Source organism: Erpetoichthys calabaricus, chromosome 4 (assembly GCF_900747795.2).
Source record: "Erpetoichthys calabaricus chromosome 4, fErpCal1.3, whole genome shotgun sequence".
In the NCBI taxonomy this organism is placed as follows: domain Eukaryota; kingdom Metazoa; phylum Chordata; class Cladistia; order Polypteriformes; family Polypteridae; genus Erpetoichthys; species Erpetoichthys calabaricus.
The window spans coordinates 115,735,743-115,757,738 of record NC_041397.2 but is presented as its reverse complement, the minus strand read 5'-3'; the positions used below and the strand labels follow the sequence as shown (position 1 = coordinate 115,757,738).

The 21,996-nt window shown below is 34.4% G+C and overlaps 1 protein-coding gene across 17 annotated transcripts in view; it reads left to right on the top strand.

Annotated features, from left to right (window-relative positions):
* dmd (dystrophin) overlaps positions 1-21,996 on the top strand; it is a 2,688,357-nt gene that overhangs the window by 2,484,196 nt on the left and 182,165 nt on the right. For all 17 annotated transcript variants that reach the window (XM_051926236.1, XM_051926244.1, XM_051926242.1 and 14 more), the window contains one exon: positions 17,443-17,504. In XM_051926236.1, coding sequence (XP_051782196.1) covers positions 17,443-17,504 — 62 coding nt within the window. The remainder of the gene's footprint in view (positions 1-17,442; positions 17,505-21,996) is intronic.

The window sequence follows — 21,996 nt, the reverse complement described above, 5'->3', positions numbered from 1 at the left end:
ACTTTAGACATGTAAATTAGTTTAAGGCTTTCCAAACTAAAATACACTGTTTTTGGAAGTGAGGTGTAAGTAAAATGATGGCTTTTATAATTTCAATCCTATTACATAGCAGTGCATGGAGTAGGCAGTGCTCAATGGAGGCATTTACAATTTTCAGTTCAATACTAAATATTCAAACTATAATAAATGTTTATTAAACATTTGAAATTAAAATGTAAATATGACAAATCTAATACTTACATCTGGACTCAATGGATTACCACTCAACCTAGCATATACACATTTTTAAGATTGGAAGGACTCAGGGAAAATGGGACAAACGTTGAAAAAAAAAAAAACCTCTTCACACAGACAGTGATTGGCATGGATGAACAAACTCTAAGTGGAAAATATTGCTAGTTATATTTAACATGCTTAATATGCCCTTCCTAATGACTTGATTGCAGTGTAAAATAACTTTTTTTCTTTTTTACTGTAGTGTGAAGTCAAGCAAAATGACACCTTTTTACTGTAGTTGAACATAAATAGTTAACAAATGCTCTTGGCAGACATCTGAAAATGAAAGCAATACAAAATTTTAACAATGGTCTTGTGCCTTCTTAATCCACCTTTCAAATTCCAGTCACCTGAAATCATTCAGTTTCACAAACTGTTTTGATGAGTCTAGAGACTGAGGTTTGCAGGAATGTTTTAAAGAAATAATTTATAATGTAATACTCGAAAAAGAGACAATGTATTATTTCAGTGAGGCAGTTTTTAAGAAATGCGTCTTAATGCTATTGGAAATGCAAGACAAGAATACTGTAAATGAAAATATCTTATGTCATTCTTTCCTAACTGAGTGTTTAAGGAGAAGACAGACACATTCATATACTAATATGTAGTTTATTGCCTTTTATATTATAGTAATAAATGTAAAATCATAAATAAGTAATTAATGTGTCCACCTTCAGTTATTTATTATTTAGCAAGGAAGAGCTAGTTATTCCTTTTCCTTTATTGGAACCCAAATGTAAATATATAGTACATCAAAAAAAAAAACAGGTACTCATCTTTTTCCAGCTTTGTTTTCAGTTTCTTCTTTTTCTGTTCAATTTTGTGATAAAATTTATTATGTGGAATTCACATCTATAGGATCAAAGAATCATGTTTTTTCAAGGCATAGTGTCTGATACAAATGCAGGTTTTTACATAGAAATCAGATAATCATGTACCTGTCTTATGACTGAGCAAGTTAATATTAAGACTTATGCCCTGGATACCTACTCATTCATGACTATATTGTGTTGGTTCGTTAACATATGAAGGGCAAAATCAGACTAAACTGAATCAAGCATGGGGTTGTATTCTCAGTAAAGAGCAACCTGGGTGACTAGACAGATCTGTCCATAAACCATAGTCTGACACAGTGTCTACATTGTCAAATTTACCCTGGAGCCAATTAAAATTAATAGGTAAAATCCTACAGTACATAACCATGATGTAATTTAAAAATAATGTTAATTTATAACCACATATTAACAACAACAAGGTAATTAATAATTTACAGGATAAAGCAGAAAAATAATTTACTGAAAATGCCAGGAAATATTAAATATTAGCACAAAAGAAAGCCCAAAAATTAGAACAGAATGATAAAGAAACAACAAAGTCCTAAATCAGTGCTTAATATAGAAATATTTTTCAATAACAGGGTTGAATCTAGTACTCTAAGCAGAAGTATTCTTTGGTTACATATGTTAAATTCAAATGCAAAAGAGAGCTTTCAGATTGAGCTTGGAAAATGAAAGGGTTCCCAGGCAATCATATTTGCTGCTCAGAGTTCATTAAACTCAACAAAATGAAAACCAATTAACCAAACAGAAACAAGTCATGATCTGAATATTAGGGGTACACCTAATCTTTGGCCACCAAAAATATTTTGCCAAAAATATCAAAAAGTGATATTTTGATATTCAACCTAATGAGCAGAAAGCTCATTTTTGCCTGAATTTATAAGAGTGTTGACATTGCTCTTATGAGCTGCTTATGGATGACCCCTTGATACAGTGCCTCCTGTTCTATGTGGAACAGGTGAATGAATTAACGTGTTGTTCACAATGAGGAACAAAAGTAGTAGTGACATAATGCAAGAAGTATTAATACTTTAAAAATAGATAAAAAACAAAATACAGAAACAAACTGGGACAAATTAAATTGGAATGCAAAGCAATACCGTTTGAACAGGTTGAGCTTAATAAAGAATGTGTGCCTGTTAGACTCAATGTATACGTTGTGTGCATGTTAAAATATTATAAGTCTTTGAAGCATGCAAACATTTAATTAATGGCAGGGTAATTTACAAATTTACAAGTCCGCAAACTGCAAAAGTACAGTCCTCCTAGCAAAGGAAAATTGGCTAAGCTGTTGATAATTCTTCACCCACCCTCTTATACTGTTTTGTTTTTTCTATTTGTAAGAATAAAGAGAAAGTGTACATTGATTAATGGACTTAAAACTTTTTGAAAGCCATCATTTATAGTGATGAGCCAGCTATTCACGTAAAATTGAACTTGCAGTGAGACTTGGAGTTTCACTTCACAAAAATATTTGAGAAACAAACTTTTTTCCAAAACCAACAAAATTTAGACCATTAACACAGAAAGAAAGAATGGTATTTAGTAACTGTCTGGCGTCATTTTGCTACACCTATTCTGCATGCATCTGCCTGACCTATACTGTGTAAATAAATTTCTCTAGTGAAACAAAATTAATGGGCTCTTTTCCTGTCATCATGTTGTGGTGTTCTGGTAGTACAATACTTGATTTTCCAATTAAAATGACAATCTTGGCAATCACAATCCTAAAGATGAGCTACAGACAGAAACAATACTCTGGTTGTTTCTCCACTGCACTTGGAGCATTCATATCTTGAGTTTGCCTGCATGAATCATGAAACAGAAAAAGGGTGGTCGCTGGGTAATGAAAAGGCACGGAAAATATGCAGTATGTCACATTTTTTTAAAAAAGCACTGTGCTTCTCCTCAGTAATGTGAACGAGGGCCATAGAATAGACTTGATTTTACTGGTGTGCTTCAGAGTGTCTACATTACGCAGCTGCAGAAAGAACACATGTGAATGCAAAAATGTTGGCAAGGCTTTAGGGAACTTTAGAGTATTCCTTGTTTTCCATTTCAAACAACCTTTAAAACCACAAGAGAATTCATTTTATTGAATTTCATGATTGTGAATTGAAACTATGTAAAATGAAACTGTGTTATTATGCTTGTCACTAATTATTTACAAAACTACATTTTGTTTGTTTATTTATTTATACATATTTAGTTCAGTTTTTTTTAATATGTTCTTATTAAAAACCCTGGGTTCAATAATGAAAGATTTTTTACCAACTTGAAGTTTTATAATGCAGATTTTTGGGAATGGATAGATCAAAACCTGAGAATTTGTTAACGGTGCTCTTCACCTACTTTTAGTGAAGAGTACTAAACAAAAATTAGTTGCATTGTATTATTGTGCCAAAAGTGAAATTGGTTTAATTTAGGCCTTAAATAAGTGCACAAAACAAATGGGAAATAAATAAAAGTATTTACCTAGTATTTTCTGAAGTTCATCTTTGGCCAAGAATTTCAATTTCGGTAAATCTCTTCTGAAAAGATTGCTTGATAGTGCAGTCCCTTTTATGTTAAATTATTTTAGCAGAAGCTTGCCTATGACGTTCTTTTCTTTTTTTTCTAGTATTTTTTAAACAATGTTTTACATAGGCTCTATAAGAAAAAAACGCCTTTGAAATGACAAAAATATCATGCTCCCAGCTATAGCAGCTACTGACGGGATGACCTGAGGTGTCATATGCACATGACACCTGATAAATTAAAATATAAACAAAAATAGTCAAATTCTTTTTTTTCTGTAATTACTAAAATCTCATGTAAAACTCATAAACATGAAAATGATGCAGAGATATCATAGAGCCTTACGCTTTTGCTCATATATAATGCTGGGGTTATATCTTTATTTTGTAGAGTACAAGTGCAAAAAGTTCTTCCTAAGTTTTATAATGCACTCGAGAAGCCATATCTAGAACAGAGTGTTACATGTTGATCTCTTAAAAAACATGAAAGCTTTAGAGTATTCAGGGAAAAAGCTGGGAGACTTACTCTTATGAGTACAGGATATGGTTTACGAGGAAAAGCCAAAAGTTAAAACTGCTTTCAGCAATTTCAGAAAATTATAGAAACATCTAAAATCGAGAAATAAAACAAAGTAAACAAAGTTTCATGATGTGTTCAATATAAATGCAAGTGCGTCATCCTGAACTGTTAATTCATCTGTACTGTATGCTCACCTTTTCCCTAATTAAAGTCATGGACTACAGAAATCTTTTATTGTACTTCTTAAAAGCAGTACAACCCCTCCAATAATTAATTGTGTTAATTATGCAGTATCATTTTCTCTCTATTATATATTAACTTTTGGCCTGTCTTTCCTCTCCCCGTTTCTCTCAAAGTATTCAAGAATAATGTACTTGAAGAAAATTGAAATAGGGCTTATCTCACTCATGTGTTAAGTGAAATCAAGTTGGGGAGCATGCACTGGTACAGTGCGTTGCCGCACCCACTACGCAACGAAACAACCTGGGATCCCGGTTGGCAATCCCCCAGGCAGACACGCGGTCCAGTCCCACCCTCCGGAAATTACCCTCTATCTGCCGCAGCCAGGTGTCACGTGGGCGACCCCTTGGCCTGATCCAGCCACTCGGATCCCCAACAATGAGGATCTTACGAGCTGGATCACCCTCGTGGGAAACATGCCACATGGATTGTGAATGAGCGTCAGTTACAGCACTCCGGCCAAGTAATGTGCCTCATTCGGGACTCCATGAGCAACCGCTCATTCGATACAAAGTCAAACCAACGGTACTCAAGGATTTTCCGGAGAGACACAGTACCAAAGGAGTCTAGTCTTTGTCTCAGGTCATTGGATAGTGTCCATGTCTTGCAACCATATAGCAAGACAGGAAGCACCAGGACTCTAAAGACTTGGACCTTCGTCCTTTTGCATAGATATTGGGAGCACCACACACCCCTTTCCGGCGACCTCATGACCCCCCCATGCTTTCCCAATCCATCTACTGACTTCATAGGAAGAGTCATTAGAGACATGAATGTCACTGCCAAGGTAAGTAAACCTCTTGACAAAGTCGACATTCTTTCCGCAGACAGACACACTGTTGATGGCTGTGCCCAAGAGGTCATTAAAGTCCTGGATCTTGATTTTTATCCAGGACACTCGCAAGCCCAGACACTCAGATTCCTCGCTCAGTCTCTCAAGCGCCCCGATCAGCGCCTCCATTGACTCAGCGAAGATCACAGCATCGTCAGCAAAGTCAAGATCCGTGAATCTTTCTTCACCAACAGATGCCCCACAGCCGCTGGACCCCACGACCTTGCCAAACACCCAGTCCATACAAGCATTGAACAGAGTAGGAGTAAGAACACACCCTTGACGAACCCCAGAATCAACTGGGAAAAACGCAGAGGTTCTGCCTCCACTCTGCACAGCACTCATAGTACCAGTGTACAGGCTGGCCATGATATCCAGCAACCTTGAGGGGATCCCGTGAACCCTCAGGATGTCCCACAGGGTAGCTCGATCAACTGAGTTGAATGCTTTATGAAAATCAAAGGCTGCAAAGAAACTTGTGTATTTTATTTATTTTTTCAAATAATTCAGTTCATATTACACTAACTGTAAACTGGGCAATGGTGCAAGATTTTACACTTTAACAAAATTAGCTAAGAACTGACAGAATGACAAAGATGACTACATTTGACTTTGTTGAAGGAGGGTGTTTCATCTGAGAAGACTCTGATTAGAGCAACAAGTGGTGAAGGTCTGTTAGTTTGGTAAGGATGTCTGAGTACAAAGTACAAAAACCGAAGATGCTATTGTTGAAGGAGAAGGCAAAGCCTGAATACATGGCGAAGAGAATATAGCATCTGGTTGCAGTACTCTTAGGTTGACTCTAATTCTGTGTAAATTCCAGAGCTTAGAGAGGGTACGTACAGTGCACAGTTTTACATTGTGTTAATCTTTGTGTAGCACAGATTGAAGAGTGGTTTTCCACTGTTTACCTGTGAATGCAAAAAAAGTTCTTTGTGGTAGCCTTGTGTCACAGAGTCTAAGGGTGGATTGTCCTGACCAGTAGATATTGATTTGATATTGCTTTACAATCAGAAGTTAAATAGAAATTGGTGAGCTATTACTTCTGCTTCAATTTTATTTAGCGTTAAAATAATTTCTTTTTAACGAGATCCTATAAGTATTTTTCCTCTGAAGAAAAGAGAAGTATATTTTGGTGGAGGAAAGCTCCTTAGAGTCGAAAAGTTTACCAAAGCCATAACTGGTCTTGTCTGAAGCATGATTCCACAACATGTTGTTACACTGCTCTTATGGTGTGGATTCTCAAAACACAATGACACAATATTTTGTAACCATAAGAAGTGGAAGAAGATGCAACAGAATATAGTATCCTTAAACATGTCCACCTCATCAGGGTGTGCATACTGAAACAATTTTGACAGAAAATGAGTTAAAACTTAGTCACTGATTTAATTAAATTGACGGTAGCCCTCACTTGGACAAAAAAGACTAAATGAACAAAAACACAAAAGTCTTCCCTTGGGTCAAAGTTTGAACACATTATATTGAACATCCCATACCTATGTTATCTGGTGTACTTGTACATGTAGCTTTGTGGGACAATGTGCCACACTGCTTACCACAAATGAAAGCATCTATGATTTTAACTGCGGCTAAATGTCAGCTTTCACAGGGAATAAAAGATACAAAATGACATTGTGCAGACATTACCAAAGTAACAAAAAAAAAAATAAGAAATAATATTATTATTATTAACATAGCAGAAATAAAAAAATAAAAAATAAATTCTAAGGTAACCTTCACACTGTGGAGGTGAATTTTGGATTTTCCTTGACACAACCAAAAGTTGAAAAACACACCTGCACTACTCTGCCTGTCAAATGTAGTGTAGCTGTGAGAATTCTGCATAGAAACATCCCAAACAAACTAAATGACTTGTCAGATGTGTCCAACCTGAACCGATCACAGTAGGCCTAATTTTCCCCAGGTATATTCTATCACATCGTTTGAAGAATTCCTAGTTGTTTCCTAGTTCAGCTCAGAGATGCAAAACCTTTTGAGCCTACTAATTCAGTTCCTGTGTCCTTCCCAGTAGGCCATGCCTTGTGTACCTCTTATGAAAAGTGTTCAGGGACCAACCTTGCTACATGCTCAGAACAACCTTGATAGATCTTTATTTTGAACACTTGTAATTGCAGTCTCTTTTTGTAAGCATATATTGAGAGAGAAGAAATAGAATGAATTGTAAGTTAACTGAAATTCTCAAAGACTTAGCTCCCTAACTGCTTTTGCCACTTAATCTAGCTTTTGATCTGTTTTCTAAGCTTTTTTCCCTCACTTATGAAAAAGACTGGTGTACTTAAACTCATTTATTTGAAGCAGTTGTTCCCTTTCACCATGATAAAGCATGTTGCTCTATTCCATTCTCAACCTTCACATCACACAGTTGAAGGTGTGTCAGAGACCGATAAGACTAATGCAGCAAACTGGATCACTCATTTACTGAGATGAGTTAATTTGCTGTCTCTGTAAATGCACGTAGCTCTCGTACAACCTGCCTTGAACACCAACAGGTGCTGTTAGATGTTAACTTAAATTTGACAGTTTACACCTAATTGTCCTCTTCCTAGTAATTCTGTTTTCTGTTTTATACTCCCTTTGATAACCATTCAAAAACTGTAGTTTTTTAATAATTGCATACTATCTGCAGTGATTTGATAGAACAGGTAATGGTACTGGCTACTGGCACAACCCGAAGAACACTACGTGTGCTTACAAAGATAGGATTCAGCTGTCTAACACTGCAGCCTACTTATTTCCCAGTTGATTTTTCTCTGGGGAACTCCAACATGTCTTTTTTAAGATGGGAAATTCTTAATAGGTGAGACTTTTGTCGGTTTTCTTGTTTTGTGGGTATTGTATTATTCTTCACTGATGGAGTAATGGTCCATCAAATTGTCAGACTGCTTTGACACCTTGGGGGATTATTACTGCTCTCTTTGGAAGCAAAAGATACATTTGCCTGCTTACTTATTATTACAATAATTTTTAAGAATTTCTTCCTTTTTAGAAACTATTTATTTTAAATATTTAGTCATTTAATTTATGATTCCAACTAATAATGTCAATGCATAGACTTGAGAGTACATTTCAGTGTTGTCTCATTGGGCAATTGCATAATAAATAATAATATTTGAGCACATTTAATTGGTAGTATTTTATGACTGTCTCAAAGCATGTGTGCTTCAAGTGAACAACTGGGTACAATACAGGAACACTAAATAGTCATTTTGTTTCAGGTTAGAACTTCAAGAAAATTGCTTTGCATCCCACATGCTAGATTTTAAAACCCAGATCTGTGCTTGATTTGGAACATTACCTAGTAGATAATAAGTTTATTTGTTGCACAGTGTTGTATAAGGAAACCAAAATTTCAAAACAGTTCATTATGATGGTACAAAAATTAAGTCTCAAGCAAAAGTTAAAAATAAGATGATGACTGAACAAAATGCATTTTCTTGACCTCTTGCAACCTGAAATCTCCTTATGTAACTCACATGCTGTATTGTACACCATGCTGCTAAATATCTGAGCAAAGCACCCAAATGTCTCTCAGTTGTTAATTGGATGAGATGCATGGCATACATCATTTTGAAACATTTATGATGAGTCTTTACATTTTTTACATGTGATAAGCCTTCCCATTTGTGTAAAATTTTGATTTTTCCTTATTTCAATTTGAATATGGTACATTTGGTACAATTTAAGCATTCTGACAAGAGATATAAAAGATACAAGATATAGAGATGAAGCCTGTAACATAAGAATGCATTCAAGTGTTCACTCCAATCAACAAATATGAGCTGAATCACAGAGGAGTGCAGAGTTGCTAGTGATAATACTCAGGGGATATGGAAAAATTGGTTTGGAGGATCATCTTAAATTCTGAAGCACTGCAACAGGCGTGAGTGGCACCGTATGCCTTTACAGTGAATTTGAAGAGAGCAGCAACTGTCATTATTTGCATTTTGTAGGAAACACAGATATGAAAGGCCTGCTTTCTAACACTCCTTTTGATCAAAGAATACAAATGAAGCCAAGCATACCACCAGAAGGACACACAGAGGTCAAGTAGAGCAACTAGATTCTTAATGGAATGCCTTTATTATTTGTGTAAACATATCTTTGGTACTTGGGTGCATTTAACCTTAGTTTTGCAACATTTATCTTTCAACTTCTGCTCAGTCTCCTGTAAATAACACGGTGTCAGTACTTATTCATATTTTCTAACCACTGCATTAAAATGTAGCCAATTCAAGCAATGTGAAAATTAGTAGAATTGTGCAAGTTTTTAAATTATGAAAAATACGGGTGTTTAAATTATAACCTAAGACTCCAAATTATAATGAATATTTTAAATGTGGAAAATTACATAAAATGCTGAATGCAGTTCATTATTAAATATGTCTGCTAGAGTAGGGCTGAGACTCATTACCTCATACTTTATTTCTTTTAGAACTACTCCTGTAGATTTTTATAAATCTGATTTGCTGCAGTTTTAAGAGTTTGGGCATAGTCAAGTGAAAGCAAGGCTCTGTAAAATGACCGGATGGCTTACTAACACATAAATACCATGTAGGGTAAGACATAGTACAAACACATGAAATCTTTAGTATAACAGGATTTTATAAAGTTGTAAAATGAATGGATAAGTCCAATGTTTTAATTAAATTTCATGCAAATAATGGAATGACACCTCCATATTTGAATTTTTTTACCCCAAATACTTTTATGTGATTATATAGCTGTTTTTCCCCAATAAACAAATTATATTGCCTCGTGTCACCTTTTTTTTTTTACTTCAATGCACTTTTATATCCATACATAGTATTTTCTTTATTTGCCCATTGACATAGCTGGATATATGGGTTTTCCAGTAGATGACAGTCTACTCTAGGTCTGCACCCTTTAGAGCAGGGATTGTCAAGTTTGGTCCAGGAGGGCTATTACAATAAGCACATTTACATGCATCCACAAATTCAAGATAAGGTGACTAGCCTAGTTAAGACAGAAAGCTGGTTACTTACAACCCTCTGTTTATATACACAAGTACACTTATGGGATTCTCCTCTGGCAAAACAGTCGGATGTAAAAAAAAATGCTCTAAAAAAGATTAAACTTATTCAGCTACTACTGTGAAGCCAAAAACAAGCATGGAGCCTGGGTCTCCTGAGATTATGCTGCTGAACTTAGCACTACATTCAGTACATCAAACTAAATTTTGAGATTGCTGAGACAGATTATTTCAACCAAGAGAAAGAATAATATGATTGCCCAAGCATTTGTCTCAAGAAATGTATCATTGTGGACACTTCCACCATGGATGCTGAATGCGTGTATTGAACAAAGACCAACGCAGACTAGCAGTGTGCAACAGACATCAGAAATCTTTAACTGCAACTTGATTAAGGGTTTACATGACCACATAACTGGGTTATACATGGGGAGCTCTACATGTGTTAACCCGGTTTCTCTACAGTAATATCTCTAACAGGAATAAGCATATACTGTATGTGGCATTTTTTAAACTGGTTTGTGTGAATAAATGGGTTATTAAAGCACATGTAAATACATTCAATGGCTGCAGGTTTTTATGTAATTGGAAGCCAATTATTATTTTTTAAATATACTTTAAGATGTCAATTTAAATTGAACAATTTAATCAAAAAAATTGCCAAGCCATAATTATGAATGATTGATGTTACAGAATGAAAGTACTTACAAATAAAATTTTAAATAGAATTTTCTGTTATCATCAATAATTTGCTTCTAATTAAGCAGTTGGGCTGGAGCACCAACCAGCAGCCACTGAGCCCCTGTAGGACTGAATTTGAGAACCTCAGTTTAGATTTAGAACAACTTCTCTGACATTACTTATTTTTGAAACAGTTTTTTAGAAACCATAAAAACAAAAAACACATGCAGAATTCTTGCCTTTTGCATACACACACAGCATGACAATTTTGTCATTCTTTTCAGTTTGCTATGATCGGTTTATGCTGTGTGCCACAAATTCATAATATGATTTTTACAAAAGATGTATCTTTTTTATTTTAAAAGAAATAAGTACACTGGGGGGTGTGGGGGTCTCTGTGGACAAGGGGGTGGACAGGCAAGAAAAGTGGCCATCAAGGCCAAATGAGACAGAGGCAAGCATTTGCTGATTGTGACAAGGGCAAACTGACATAAAATGTTACCTGAGATGAAATGGGCAACACCCCCAGAATGCTAGAAGGCATAAAAACCTAGTAGACACTAGAAAAACCTGACAGTAATAGAGAATAAGTGAGGCCATGGAAGGCTGTCATGAAACTGATAAAGGGCAGCACACGAACCATAATAGAAAGAGCATGTTGTTTTTTTAAGAAGGACAAAATGTAGGAGGACTACACTGATGACATGCCCTTTTTAACAGAGATGAAGGTCAGGACTGGACAGAAACCAAAGGAAGCTTTAGCATGGTGTATATTTGTGCAACATGTGACTTCCCTTTACCTAGGAAATAATTTTGAGGCTTGGGTAGTGACCTCTAAAGGTAGTTTGAAGCTGTTTTGAGCCCCAAGGCTCCTTGTCAGTCTGTTTAATGGGGATGGGATAAATTATCTATTCTTTGTTTTAAGAAAACTCTGTTAATTTTTTATTTGCTGAATTTAACTCCCATTGATAATGCAGTCTTTCTAGTGGGTTCAAGGTATAAAATGATCTGGAGTGGTTTTCAAAATTCTAGCATCAAAATATAACCCTCAAAATGCGCTATTGGAGAGTTTTTTTTTTGTTTTTTTTTTTGCCTCGCTGATCTCTACAAAATACTTTACACTTTCATTGTGTGAAATATCAAGTCTAGAAACTTAGTTACTTAAAGGTTGTGAAAGCCGTATGGCACTGAATTTATATCATTTTGTCATCTGCAAGTCAAAAATAAAGCCAGTGTGAATAATAGCTATGCAAATGAAAAATATGCATATGAATCATAGCTTCTTTTTTTTTCTTCTTTTTTTTTTAGCCATATAGACCTTACAAAAATGTTTTTGGGGAAGTTTTTTTTGAAAGCTTTTCTACTAGTTTCTGTTTATCCAACACTTGACTTACCACATTTTCTGCTTATTTTTTACATTAGTAAATATGTCTTCCAAGTGTTTTAATGTAAATTTGAGTATGTTGTTTGCTTTTTCAGATTGAATGAAATATCACTGCATTGTGTTATTAAGTTGTCTAAATTTAAGGGAAGAAACCCAAATCAAGTGATTATTTGATTAATTTGAGCTTTTGGAGAAATTATTTTGGAAAGCAGTCAATTATGTCTGGATAATGGCTGATTTTTAGAGGATGTATTTCTAAGACAGCATATTTTTCCTGTCATTATGTATAAAAATTGTCAGTTGGGTATTTTTAAATTTATTTTAAAGTGTGGGTCTGTGTGCACATATAAGACACTCCTCTCCATAAACTTTCTTACTTACAGCAAAATGGACATTTCTTTAAATTCAGAAAGAAAGTGAGGTGGAACATGTAATACTAGTGTAGTGGTTATAAATTGTAAAGTGAATATGGTATTTTTGATAAGTTCCAGGATGCCCTTAATCTTGTCTTAGATGTGAAGTGTTATTTGGTGGTTCTGAGTAAATCTCTTCCTTGTTTGGCCAGATGAAAGCAAATGGCTACAGGCAGCCTGCATTTTACATTCATATTTATACAGAATGAATTACATGCTATCCCAATTTCAGACTTTTTTGTTTTTCATTTAAGCCAAATTTAACAAATTAACATCAATAATTATGGGGTGTACTCTTTATATAAAGAGAGTTATTCAAAGTGGTATATTGATGAACAAGTCCTGTTGGTGCTGTACATGTTATTTTACGTCTTTCATTTTTAGTTTGACAAAGTCATGCATTTTGCTATGATTTTTGAGCAGAACTGCACCAAGTGCAGTTTGTGAAGTTTTGTTTTATTAGGCCACACATTAATTAGGGGCCACACATTAATTAGTATTTTTTATTTCACTACGAAATTTAGAAATGAATTTGTCAAAGCAGCTTTTTCTAGTGGTTTGCAATTAAAGTCTGTTGTGTACCTTGGGAGGTCAGTCAGCATTTCTGAGAGGCAATATGAGAGGTCTTAATCTATCATGAAGTGGCCATTTTGGAAAATGTTAAATTTATTTGACCACTTCTGGACGCATTGACATTGACATACAGTATACTATACTTTTTTCAATATGTGTGGTTTTATAGATAATTGAAATATCCTGCCCCCTTCCATGTGTGGTATTAGTAATGGTGACGAGAACCGAGTTACAATGAAAGTTGACTTACTGTTTGTTTATCATTATTACAAAGAGAACAAATACAAATGTTGGATAATGTGTGTGAACTACTGTACTGTACATAAATTGACTAGTTAGTATATTTTAGTATCCTTGACATTATTCTTTTTTCCTCAACTGGTCATTTTGACTGTTTAAATCAAGCAAAAAAACATAAAAGAAAAACAAAAACAGTTCTGATGTAGCCTGAGGAAAAAAAAAAAAAAAAAAACAGTGATAAAAAGATAGAAGGTAAAGGGTACTGTTGTATTAATTAATTGTTAGTCTTTTATTAATTTCTTTAGATAGACTCACATAATAAATGTAACTTTATCTGTTGGTTAAAAAAGGCGTTTTTAATATGTGGTTTGCATTATGTACAGAAATAGATTTACACCACCACTAGTTCACAGTGACCCCATCTAAAACTAAAGATTACAGAAAATTAACAATTTAACTTGCAGAGTTGCATGAACATCTATGCAAGTTGTTTGCATATTCCACCACACATTCTGTGGGTTCACTTGTTATTTCTGTTAGTTTCTTATTTTGTACAGAACTGTGCTAAGGCCTTATGTTATATTGTTTTTAAGCTGCCTATTTAATAGTTGTCTACAATATACAGTATGTGTTGCTCTGAGCTGAAATTTGGCCAGTGGCTATCAGTAATTATGAGTCATTTTTACTGCCACTGTGTTTTACTAGTAGCTATGTTTCAGAATTTCATCCATTTGCCATAACAGCTGAAAGGTGATGAAGCTGCTACTTTAATTGTGGGTATGAGTAAAGCAGCCCAACTCAAGAACTTTAAGAAATCTTTCATTAATGTTAACCAAGTGGAACTCTCCATAGATTCTCTTCAACCTTAATGCATATTTCAAGTTAAAGTAGAAATGCAAAGATTTGTACAACTTTGGAAAAGTATTTCAAATTGTGTTCTCTTGTACATTTATGCAATCAGGAATCACTGCTAACAATGTTAACAATGCCCATTGCTTCACAAATAGAATACATATCTAATACTCCAAATGCAATAATTAGGACTTTAAAGTCTGTAACCATTTTTTTTTTATTTTTTGGCTGTTCTGAACCAGCACATCCATTTTAAGACATAACATAGCCCATGTGCAAAGTTACATTCAGAATTCAAACAGGGCCTTTAAGCTTCTGTAGTATATTTTGAGAGGGTAAAAATATATATTTTTTAATTTGGAAACAAAACATTACAATTTGTTTGATTAAGCTGTGTTTTGTTTTAATGTTTACTTTGAAACCAATCCAAGAAGAACTCAACATTCAACCCCCACCTGATAACAAAAGCACTGTAAATCAATAACCCCATCTGAAACAGTTCTTTGTATATTTGTAGAATAAAAACTTAAGCACAGGTCTATCATGTTTACTTTTAGATTACATTAATGAGTTCTAGCCATGTTCTGAGAAAGTTTTGAACACAACCTCATAAAGAGAAAGATGAAGAGAAGATGTTTTTTTTCCAGTCTGAGGACAATATAAAACATTGTTTTCTCATTTATGTTGAGGTTATAGAAGGTGGATTTAGATTCTTCCAGTCATGGCAAAATAAGTGTAAATGCATTTAACCCATCTGATATTACTCCACATACTGCTGTTCAGGCATTAGGGGATGTTTTAAGTTCAAGGCTATCCAAAAATATCTACATAATTGTTTGGCCAAAAGTTTTTAATTGTAGGATATCCCCAAACATGTGACCTAGCGATGCTGGTGCTTGATGATTTCACTCACAGGTTGTATCTTTCCTTGGGAAAATTTTAGACAATTTTAAATAAAATATACAGCATGTGATAGTTGAAAAATTGTAGATGAGCTGTGGCATGTTTGAGGCCTATTGACCTAGCATATTCTTTTTTAATGGCCGGATTCCATTCCTTTTTTGAAGTATTATTTGATATGGCAGCAATGTAGAATCTTACACAAACCTCAGTCACAGCAGTTCACTTCTCCTACTCTTTGAATGTATCTATAAAAGTAAAAGCAACTTAACTTGTTGATATATATGAAAGACGGCTCAGGGACTAACCTTGTATTTTCTTTACACTAAAAACAACCTCATGGCTACATTATCTAAAGATTATAATGATTCGGAATTTCTCTGATACTATAAATTTCTGTCTATCTGTGTATCTATATTTTATTGGCAAAGTGCCACAGTGATACACTATCTGCCATATTCAGATGCAACCAAAATGTTTAGTTTGAGACTTCAACACAGATTTTAAAATCTCTGTCTGGTACTTCCTTGTAAAATCTTGTGTTTAGGATTTTTGAAATACTATTAGCCACAGTTCCTCCATATCCAGCAACTAACAATTTCACATTAATCTTTTTATCACCTGAGTTGAAATGTGCTGTCTATGAAAGCAATTTCAGCCACATTATATTGTAAAATGGTATTAAAAACATTTTATGTATAATATGAATACATTCTGTTATCATTGTTATTCTTGAATATGACTGACTGATACATAAATATGTAATAAATAACAGTGTGATAGCAAACTCTTTGATAAAGTGACTAGAAATTTTAAAAATGCTTCAAATTTCAAATCAGCTAACCAAGCCTATGCACACACCAGAATGTTATGCCATGTTACATTTTCTTGCATGTTTAATCAGTGGCACAGCAGTGAATAGTTCGAGTAGCTCTATATTGAAAACAAAATTGGTAGAGGTATTCTATCCCACATGTATATGCTTAATAGTATTTCTCAACCAAAAGACCTTAGTCATCTGTTGGAATGAATGCTATTATAACATGCTAATATGTAGGGGCTCATGGGCCAAGGATTAAAAATCCACATGTAAAAGAGCCATACTTTAAAATGTGTCATAGATGTGAAGGCATAGGTTTAGAACCACACTTTATGAACCACAGTGCATTTATCCATTCATCCATCCATTTTCTAAGTCTGCTTTGTTGATCAGTGCTTATAGTGGTACTATTAAGTTGTTTAGTGTCTTTGGTTTTTGCTGATTTATGAACTTACTTTGCCAGCATTATCCACGAACGAAAGAAGATGTTCTGTGCATGTCATTATGATGGTGAATTGTCTGTCTGTTATAAGGTGGAATCAATATTGCAATACGGTAGTAATGGATTATACGTCCAGAAGGATCCTCAAAACTGCATCTTGTTTTTAAAGTCTTATGATTGTATGTACCGGCCCACATGATTGTGGTAAATAATTTTACTGTTATTGATGTGTTGTAAATTAGCCCCATGTTCAAGTAGCATAATGTATTGTATTGAAAGAGAGAGTGAGACCCACAACAGTGTCACACAACTAATTAAAATTACAATACTGCCACAGACATTTTCTTAACTTATTTTCTCCTAGTAAGCTGGCATTCCCCTACTAAATATACATTTGGTAATAGTGTCATCATATTATGAAAAGAAAGTTTACAAAAATCATCCACCTATAAATGGATAGACCAATTATACACTTTGTTTTAGCAAACATTTTCAGAATCTAGTCTCAGGCTGGTTGTTTCTTTCTCTATCTTGTACTCCGCAGATATTTTCCATGCAGTATTGGTTGGTATATCTACATTTCTTGCTATGAATTTTAAAATGTGGGTATATTATAAGCAGACTTCCTGTGGTCATTATGTACTGTATCTAAGCTATCACTTTCAGATTCTAATAATTAGAATTTACCAAAATCTTTGTTCATCCAGCTGGAAGTAAAAATTTTAGTTATACAGTGTATGGCCCATGTTAATGTTTTGTGTTATTTATTTTCTACTCAGTTATTGTATCTGGAAATTAAGTCCATAAATGTCAAGACTTAACACTTTAAGCTCATGAAAAAATTAAATGTAGAAAGCACTGTTAGTTCTGGCATTTCTAATACATCTCTATTTATTGTAGCCACCAAACACAGACCACCTGCTGGGATCATCCTAAGATGACTGAACTGTACCAGTCACTGGGTAAGTTTGATGAAATTTTTTTTTTGTCATAGTCTGATGTATTAAATAAAAGAATTGTAATTTGCTAGTGTGAAAGAGATTTATAATTTTCTGCTGTGACAGAGATCAGTTTAAATGAATAACACATAAGAATTGTCATTGTTTTGAAACTACAAAAAGAACTGAATTTACAAATAGTGAACCTGATTTTTTTTAATTCTGGGTTGTTGTGTAATAGTGAATTATGGATTATGCTTTTAAAGTGCTTGTCCATAATGACTTGTAAAGTTTCGTATTTTTTTTTCTTTACTCTTCGAACCATAGCCTTATAAAAGAACAACTTTAATGTCCAAAATTTACCCCAAAGCAGACCATGTGTCAGGCTGCCTATGGTATTTACAATGATTCAGGATATCATGACTTGTCCTTTCCTTTTTTCCATCTCCTTAGAAGTATAATGCATTTCTTAAGCGGCATTTTACAGTTTCACATCTTTTAGATACATGATTCTGTATTTATTCCAAGCTCTTACTTTGATGTCTTGCTGATTTCTTAGTTATGAAAAATGGTCCTATCCATTGTAGGATGGGTTAACGCAGGAATTCCCAGAGTTACATGTACCATCTCAAAGAGAAGTTTGTGAATTTGATGTTTTTGGCTATAAAAAAGGAATGCAGAGAAGCAAGATAACTTCATGGTGGGATGGATGCTGACATAGCAAAGGCAGTTTGGAAGAAGAGGAGGTGCTGTGACAAAATGTGAAACAGGAAAAGTCAAAGTCATTTTTGAAGGATGCAAACTGAAAGTAAAACTGTGAAGGCTTAGAACACACAAAAGACAGTCATTTTAAGTGAGTTGCCAAATGAGTAAGGAAAAAGAAATGTAGTTTAGATCATTAAAATCAGATTGCAAAAGAAATACAGCATGTAGTGGGTATGAATTGATTGAAAAATGCTGAAGGCGTCTTCTTTTTAGATTAGTAATAAGATTAGGGATACCTGGAGGAAGTACATATATAAGCTGCTGAAAGGCAGAATGATTTTGGTTTTGGGAAAACATAAGATCATAGCTGAATGGAACAATTGAGGGTCATTGCAATGTGGTAAATGTAAGAAAGCATTAAAAGAAAGGGAGAACACAGCATTAAACATCTGTGTATCTCATGTTCTCATGCAGAATGGAAAGAAAGAACTTTATGACATAACAGAAGTCAGTCATGACCAATGCTGCACAAAGACAATGAGAAAAAACACCCATGTTGGAAATCTCACCTTACTGGGGTTGCTTAATCCACACACCCATGATTAAGTTGCTTGCTCAGAACGTTCAAAACAAATGCTTTTTTTGGCTAAAATATTGTTAAATAGTTCATTTAGAAACAGCCTGAACATAAAGAGGAAACCAAAAGACTCACAGGGTTCAGTTTTTGAATTTAAGATGGGACTCTTCACCAAAGAATGATGGGGAGAGACGGGTTGTGAAGTCTTCTGTCTCTTCATTCAAGAGATAAACTTTTCTCCTCCACAATTACAAAGTACATGGGGGTAGGTAATGTATTAAGAATATGATTTTTCCATAGAGTATTACATTAAGGGGTATATTTAAAAAGTAGTTTGGATTCATTGCTAGTGTGTCCAGCGATGTTCATGTTCCAGCTGAAGTTTATCATGTGCACAAAATGCAATTAAATTCTTACTAATCTGTAAGTTACATTAAAGTAACAGAAGTATGACACACCAGTTAATAAATAAATCTAACAGTAAACACAACTGTATACATTGAGTTTAATATTGGATAGTTGTATTTAATAGTTATGAGTGTGGCTATGATATTAAGGAGTGGTTATTGAAATGACTTATGACCTGATGGTAGAATTTGTAAGAGTGATGTTGATACATCTATATAAAAGATGAAGAATAGGAAGCAATCAGAGGTGGGACTCCACTAGGGAACAGCTTAGACTGCACTGCTCTTCATGATGATGATGGAGGTAGTAACCAGAAACTTCATCATATTCTAACTTGTAAAAGTATCCTCTGCAGCACTGAAAGGTGGGAAAATGCAAGCTGTGAGGTGATCATTCTATGAAAAAGGGCATGGATGGTGAATGAAAAACACAAAATAAAATAGTAAAAGACTGAAATAAGATTTATGAGATTGATTGTTTGCTGTGTAGTAGGTAGAGGAAGACAAGTGAAACATAGAGAAATGATTGATGGAAAATAAACGGTGAGGTGATGTGGTGCATAAGAAAGACACCAGGTGAACATCTGTAGTGACTTACTGTGAAGAAGAAAAGTGTTTGCCCAAAGATTACATGGATGAAAATGGTAGTGGATGACCTGAGGTGGATCTGTGTCAGAAGTATGCGCAAGGCCGGAGGGGATTCTGGGGGAGCTACCAGCCAACCTGAGTAAACTCAAATAATATCTTCTAAACAGCTTGTTGTAACAAGAACAGGTTACCCTTTGAAAAGTAAATGTCTCCTGTGCACATTTTCTTTTTCATGAAAAGATGTTTTAAAATATCATGTTTCAGGAAACTAGAAATGTTTACAATGACTACCATTTCTCAATGTAGAACATTTACTTTACATGATAGAATTAATACATTTACAGCTTAAAGATTTGTGACATGAAGAAGAGCATTAAACAATGGAATCCAGCTCAATTAAAACTGAACTGGATGCACTAATGAGAAAATAGATGGAGGAATAGAGAGATTTTTTACAAAGTAGTTTTATCCTTTTTTTATAATCCTCTACAATTATGGAAATGTAATTTTAACACTTTAAATCTGCAATAATGTATTACAACTGCACATTCTGTGTTTGTATTCTTGCTTTGGTAAAAGTATGAATACTAAAGGCTGTTTTGACCTTTTAGTTTCCAATACTATTTCTCAGTGATGTCATTTCCTAAACATTAGATCTATACCTTTTACTGCCAACTCATTATTGGGCATGTGGAGCAATATATAGCTTTGCCACAGTACCATTGTTGACTTAGAAACAATCTGGCCATTTGGCTTTATTTCCTATTGCTTTATTGATGTGGATTTCACTCTCAATTGGTAATCAAACTGAGTGAAGTTTTCTTTTGTCTTAAAGCATGTTTTATTAGCGAGAGTGAAATTGGAAACGCAAGATTGCTGACAGGAGCAGAGACAATACACCAAGTACACAAAATGCACTTATAGAGGAGGCTTGAACAGCTGGAGAACTGTTCACACTTGTCTAAAATATAAAATAAAGCAGGATGACATTTAATAGCTGTAGGAAAAAGTAAAGGTTACTTCAACACTGAAAGCCTAAATCAGAAAAAGAGAATAGGTTTACTTTTTAGTTTTCAATGTGTAGGTAACCTTTAAGTTTTCCTTTTGGGGCACACACTAACCTTTTCACAGCATTACACAAGTGCTTATAATTTTTTTATTAATAAATGATTTCCTGTTATGTAATATATTGGGCTGTTTACTTCCTCTATTCAGGTTTCTATTTGAATAGCACACACTTATGCTTCACTATTGTTTATTAGTTGGGCTACACAACATTCTGAAAACCCTCAGCCCATTTTAAGGTCAAAGCATTGTCATGCCCTATCCTGACAGCATTAGGTACAAAGCAGGAACCTATTCTGGACTTGATGCCAGTCCTTTGCAGGGCCCACTGCTGCACACACCTTCACTGTCAGTCACCAGTGTACCTAATACGCGACTTTGCCTGTTCTGTTAATAAATTTAACAAGTGTATTTAAGGACTCATTTGTGAAGTGTGATTTTTGTCAAAGAAAAAATTGTCACATATATTTGCAGAGTCACTTGAGATACGTCTGTGTTCATGACACCTTAGCTGGAGAACAACGTGAAGTAACCTGCTTTGAATCAGAAGACAAGCTGTCATTTGTTTCAAGCCCATTGTGTTTTAAGACTCGAAAGCATTTATTTTTTGCTTATGACCTAGTTTATGACATGTGGGTATTTTGTTCTGAATTTTAATAAATAAAATCTTTTATAGTCGGCTTTATGCATCTGTTCTAAGACAAGCTAAAAACATAACCCATTTAATAGAAATGGTGGCAAATGTGTTTCTCTTATTTAAAAGAAAAATAGTCACTGAACGGTTATTAAACAGCAAAATACTAAAACAATGTCAGATCTTTCTCTCCAATATTCTTGTATAGGCTTCTTTTTTATTTTTAGTATATACTAATCTTTTAAACCTTTAAAGCTCAGAATCCAGTCTGCTGTCCACTTATCATACTCCTGGATTAACATGCTGCTCTGATTCTCCTTCCACATAAATTTCCTTAAAGTGATTTACATTTTTGTGTGAAGTGAAGGCTTAAGAGGTATTTTATAATAAACGGCAGTGGTGTGTCATTTTTAATAAACTGTAAGATAACCGTCATCTTCTGGTTATCCATTGGTTCATTTTCTAAACTCATCAATTAACCCAACATACACATGTTTGGCACATGTGAGAAAATCTGAATACTTAGTGGAAGGAATCGTA